The 6000-nt window shown below is 53.0% G+C and overlaps 1 protein-coding gene across 2 annotated transcripts in view; it reads right to left on the reverse strand.

Annotated features, from left to right (window-relative positions):
* CNNM4 (cyclin and CBS domain divalent metal cation transport mediator 4) overlaps nt 1–1881 on the reverse strand; it is a 36497-nt gene extending 34616 nt beyond the window's left edge. Inside the window, exon 1 of one of the 2 annotated variants that reach the window (XM_043918693.1) lies at nt 365–1878. In XM_043918693.1, the coding sequence (XP_043774628.1) occupies nt 365–1766 (1402 nt within the window). In that variant the 5' untranslated portion in view covers nt 1767–1878. Of the gene's footprint in view, nt 1–364 lie in introns of both variants that reach the window. The other variant, XM_043918694.1, reaches the window with a different exon arrangement.
* Nucleotides 1882–6000: the final 4119 nt, after the last annotated feature.

A 6000-nucleotide genomic window follows, 5' to 3' on the forward strand; every position in this document is an offset into this window, starting at 1 on the left:
TTTTCTGGGTCCCCCAGCCCTTTGCCCACCCGACCCCAGTAGGACATGCTGGCTCCAGGACCATGCCCTAATCTCCAAGCCCCGGTGCTGGCCTCCCTGAAGGATGGCCTCACTCCATCCCGCTCCCACGCGGGCAAGACTGTCTTGCCCTGCTTGGATCCACCTGGGGCACAAGCACAGTTCCTGGCACATGCCTAAGAACTGTTTCTGCTGGCCTGAGTGCCCATCTCTGCAGAGGCATAGGACGTGCTGGGCAAATGGACAGGGTCACATGAATGGAGCGCTAAGATCAGTAGACACAGAACAGGTCCGGATACGCGAGGCACCGCACAGAGGGATGCGGGAGCCGCTCCGGGCGCCTTACCCTTCTTGAACTCCTCCAGCATGGCATCCAGCTTGGTGTCATGGAAGACGAAGTGCACCGGGTGGTTGTAGAAGCGGGTGATGGTCTTGAGCGGGGTGCAGTCATCGGGATCCACGAAGGCCAAGTCCTTGACGTAGAGGATATCGACGATGTTGGACTGCTCGTCTTCAAACACGGGGATGCGGGTGTAGCCGCTCTCCATAATCTCCGACATGGTGTTAAAGTCCAGGATGGCATCGCTGCGGATCATGAAGCAGTCCTGCAGCTGGGTCATGATATCCTCCACCGTCTTGGTCCGAAGTTCCAGGGCCCCCTGGATCATGTTCAGCTCCTCTTTCACGAGGTCATTGTAGGGCTCGGTCACCTTCAACATCTCCATCAGCTTCTCCCGATTGTAAACGGTGCGGATCTCCTGACCCAGGAAGAAATCCAGGAGTTTGCTGATGGGGTAACTGAGGGGGAAGGTGATCAGCATAAAGAATTTGGTGAGGATGATCGTGTTGGCACCCACGGCCAGCCCGTGTCGGGAGCACAGGGCCTGAGGCACAATCTCCCCGAAGATGACAATGCCGATGGTGGAGGAGGCCACGGCCACCAGGCCGGACCCGATGAGGTTGTCTAGAAGGATGGTGAGGGAGGTGTTGACCAGCACGTTCCCCAGCAGCAGGGAGCAGAGCAAGTAGTTGCCCTTGCGACGGATGGGCTCGATCTTGCGGGCATAGCGCCGCTCCTTCTGAGTGCCACAGTTCTGCACGATGCGCAGCTCCATAGGGTCCAGGGCCATCAGCCCCAGATTGAGGCCAGAAAATATGCCCGACAGCCCCAGCAGCACCATAATGATGAGGACGTGCAGCCAGAGGGGCAGGAGCCTCCCAGCCTCCTCCACCATGAGGAGCAGCGAATCCTTGTCCGTCCACCTCTGCCAGGGCCTGTCCACGCCCGCCCGGGTGCACAGCGCATACAGTTTCGTGTTCTCACTCCTCCGGAGGAACTTAGTGAGCACCACCAGCATCCCCGACGTGTCCCCGCGGCTCACGTTGACCAGCTTCTGGACGACCAGGTCCTTGGTGAGCTCGGGGCACTCGGTGGAGTTGTGGAAGGTCTCGGCGTTGTCCACCTCAGTGAAGGAGATCAGGTTGCTGGAGAAGGAGTTCAGCCCCTGGCCGTACAGCCTCAGGTTCACCGTGCTGCCCTCGGACACGGAGATGATGCCATCCGTGTTTATCTCACACGATTTGCTGCAGCTCGTCAGCCTCATGCCCAGAATCGCGCTCCGCTGGGGGCCGCCCTGGCCGCGGACCCCCGGCGCCCACAGCAGCACCAGCAGCACCAGCGCCGCCAGGAGGAGGCGCCCTCGGGCCGGCCCACCACCCGGGCCCCCGCCCCCGCCCACCGGCGCCATGTTGCTCCGGCTCGGCCGCCGCCGCTCCCCGCGCCGCGCCGCGCAACCCTGCTCGCGCCGACGCTCCTGCCGCTCCGCCGCCGCCGAGCCAACTGTCCCGGCCGCGGGCCTGACGTCAGGTCAGCGCCCCATCTGCCCCGCCCCGCGACCCACGCCTCTTATTTGCATGGGAGGCTCCGCCCCCTGGCGCGCGGCTCGGGCGCCCTCCCTTAAGGAAGTCCGGCGTTTAAGGTGGCGTGGGTCGAGAGCGCCGGAGCAGCGGGCGGCTGTCCGCCCCACCCTCCTCCTCGCAAGCTTTTCCGCCCTCTTGGCGGGTCCTGCTCTCCTCCGCGTCGAACTGCTCTGCCTATCGCACTGTTCCCCTTCCTCAGCCTATCCTGGCCTCGCTTGCTGGGCTCCTTCCCCTTCCCCAAAAAAGCTGCAACGGAGGCGGTGACTCTTCTCTGTAAGAAGCTCCGAAGCAGCACCACGTGGTGCTCGGGCCAGAAAATTGCTTTTCCTGCTTTGAAAAAAGAAAAGGAGAACCCGAGAGCAGAGGCCTGAGGGAGGTCTTCACGTCCACAGGCATTGTTCTGACCGCTGCACTCCTGGGGCTTTTGCCCACCTTGTCCAGAGGCCAGAAGTTGATCCCCAGGACCAGGCCAGAGATCTCTGGGGCCAGTGGAGGGGAAATCTGGGGAACCAGATGCAGGGAATGCAGATAGAAGGGGCATGGTCTGCCATTTTCCTTTAGTACACAAATACTGAGCGCTCCTGTGCCGGGCACTTGTTCCAGGCTCAAACAATATAGTAGTGAATGAGCCAAAGATCCTGCCCCCTGGAGTTGGCAGTCTTGGATAAGAAACAGGCAATCAACAATCAACACATACAGGGACTTCCGTGTTGGTCCAGTGCTTAAGATTTACCTGGTAGAGAAGCCCCTGTGCCGCAATGAAGACAATTCAGCCAAAAAAATTTTTAAAACATAATATTTTTAACCCTCCCAAACAACCCTAAGATATTTTCATATTACAGTTGAAGAAATTGTGTCTAGGCACAAATCAGGGCCCATCTAGACTGTTATCTTAAGAGCAGTTTCAAGGAATTTGGGGTGGTGGGTTTGGACATGTACACATGGGGTATAAAAGATTTTCACAAATGCTGGTTGGGGTCCTTGGCTAAGAGGAGACTGCCTTGGGCCCACCGGTGTAATGAACTGCACTCCACTATCTGCATTGCCCTTCTGAGTGAGTTTGATTCTCAGAACGCGTGGCTACAACAGTGTGACTATGGTAAGACAAGTTGGAAAGTCTCTCAGCGCCAGCTGCTTCATCTGTAAAATGGGGGTAAAAATGATAACACAGGGACTCCTCTGGTGGTCCAATTGGTTAAGAGTCCACCTTCCAATGCAGGGAATGTGGGTTTGATCCCTGGTCCAGGGACTAAGAGCTCACATGCCACAGGGCACCTAAGCCAGCACAGCAACTAGAGAACCCTGGCGCACTGCAAGGAAGAGTGCACATGCCCCAGCTAAGACCTGACGCAGCCAAATAAATAAATAAAAAGAAAAAAACGCTAACAGAGCACCGCTTCACTGAGCCTGTGGGAACAGCTGCCCTAGGCATGGAACAGGAAGGGACAACTCTGTGACTGCTCTTTGACTGTGTAGCTGTTATTATTACTATTGTTGTTGTTGATGTTACTGTCTGCCCTTCCGGGACCAAACGCCTAACCCTAGATTGTGGTGACTGACCAGCCGGGACAGCTGCGTGTAGAAACGAGCTGAGAGGCACGGCGCCAGACCTAACCCTGAAATGACTGCTTCCTGGCCAGCCCTCCTCAGTGTCAGTCAGCAACTATGAATTGAGTGCCAGGCACTCAGGGTGTGGGGGGAAGGCCAACCGCAGCTGCCGGTCCTGTTAGAGGGGGAAGGAGGAAGACAGACAAACATCCTTATAATAATCGCAGAGGTGTGCTGACGAGAGGATCAAGTACCAGGTTGACCCCTGGGTCTTGAAGCAAGGATTTTGCCAGCCCTGGAGACACAGAAATCCGTTTCACTGTCTCTCTGCACAAACACTGGTGTTTATTTTTATAATGGGGTACTGTTTGCCTGTAAAAGCAACAATCAATACCAGCCGGAAAGAGACTAAACAGAAAGGAACAATCATATAGTGTTTAGAAAGGTGGCAGAAGGCTGATTCAAATAAGCCCTGTTAGCAGGGGTAGTGAGTGTGGCATCCCAGGCCAGCCTAAAGCAATCCCTTGCAGGGAGATCCCTCACTTCATATTTCACAGGGAGCGCCCAGCTTGCCAGTTTTTCAGAAAACAGGACTCTCAGGTGGGCACTGGCCAACCCAGAACACAAGCATAATCATTGACCCACTGTTTCCACCTACCTCCTTCAACCAGCATGTGCTATTGCCTGGGAACAAGTGCAGTCTCAAGGAATCTTCTGCCCTCATATCTTTCCAGCCAGTTTTAGGACCAGCGCCCTCCCCCAGAGTCCTTAGAGACTCCCATTCTATTATCGACCAATTGGCTGTTTTTATTTTGCCCTTTTCAGATGTCTGTACTCAGAAGCGTTCTATGCATGCACTGAGCCCAATGACAGAAACCAGCAAAGAGAAGGAAAAACAAACAGAAGCTTTCAAGATACTTAGGTTAAAAATGCAAGGGGTGGGTCTTCCCTGGTGGCTCAGTGGTAAACAATCCACCTGTCAATGCGGGAGTTGCTGGTTCGATCCCTGGGTCAGGAAGAGCCCCTGGAGAAGGCAATGGCAACCCACTCCAGTATTCTTGCCTGAGAAATCCCACAGACAGAGGAGCCTAGCAGGCTACAGTCCAGGGGTCGCAAAAGAGTTAGACATGACTTAGCGACTAAACCACCACAGTTCATTTAATTACACCCATCCATGCTCTTATTCACACCAGTGACTAAGTGAATACAGCCAATCCAATGAAGTCAAGAAATGAAATTCCCCTTTCTGTGCTACCCCAGCAGGGGTCCATACAGCCTTGCTCTGGGTTCCCAGTGTAACTTAAAGGGAAACTTCTGCAATGTCCAGAATCCTTGATGTCCTGCAAACGAAGAAGAGGAGGAATCTGTTATTAAATAGTTTATACAGTCTTAAAAAGAGAGAAAGAAAGAAAGACAGAATAAAGAAATTCCTCTTTACCCTCCCAAGGCCTTCAGTCTGCATGGAAGGCAAGACTCGTTGTTGTTGTTCAGTCGCTAAGTTGTGTCCCACTCTGCAACCCCATGGACTGCAGCACACCAGGCTTCCCTGTCCTTCACCATCTCCCAGAGTTTGCTCAAATTCATGTCCATTAAGTTGATGATGCCATCCAACCATCTCATCCTCTGTCACCCTCTTCTCCTGCCTTCAATCTTTCCCAGCATCAGCGTCTTTTCCAATAAATCAGTTCTTCGAATCAGGTGGCCAAAGTATTGGATCTTCAGCTTTAGCATCTGTCCTTCTAATGAATATTCAAGGTTGATTTCTTTTAGAATTGATTGGTTTCATCTCCTTGTTCTCTGAGGGACTCCCAGAAAAAGTCAAACATATTATAACCCAGAAAATGTCAGAAGAGGTATTTGAGGCCCAGACTGGAGTTCATGTTCATTCTCTGCCTGGCTTTGGTCCCTGGTTAGGGCATTTAACCTTTCTTCATCTGCAGAGTTCCCGCAGCACATGAGGACCATGTGGAGATGGAGGTGTTTTAATTTACAGGAGGCCTGGGCCATCATATCTTGCTCCTGTGAACCAGGCTGTGAGAATAGCAGAAAGGGACCTGCAAGTGAGAATCCTCCCTCCTTTAGGGGGCAGGCCTGTTCCTCTACCTGGGGCAGAAGCCTTAACTCACCTGAGTTTCCTTCATTTGCAAGTAAGGAGTTTAGAGAGGATCCTTCTCCGAGAGGTCCTGATACCTGACCCCCCCAAGCCTCCCAAAGCACTCCATTCTTTATTAATTTATTACTATTATTATTATTTATTTGACTGCACCGGGTCTTAGTTGTGGCATTCGGGATCTTAATTAATTAATCTTAATAGTGGTATGCAGGATCTAGTTCCCGGACCAGGAATCAAACCTGGGCTCCCTGCATTGGGATCAGGGCGTCTTAGCTGCTGGACTGCCAGGGAAGTCCCCCTAAGCACTCTATTCTTTTTTTTTTTGTCCTATTTATTTTATTTTATTTTTCATTTATTTTTATTAGTTGGAGGCTAATTACTTTAAAATATTGTAGTGGTTT

The sequence above is a fragment of the Cervus elaphus genome, chromosome 11, assembly GCF_910594005.1.
Source record: "Cervus elaphus chromosome 11, mCerEla1.1, whole genome shotgun sequence".
Lineage (NCBI taxonomy): Eukaryota > Metazoa > Chordata > Mammalia > Artiodactyla > Cervidae > Cervus > Cervus elaphus.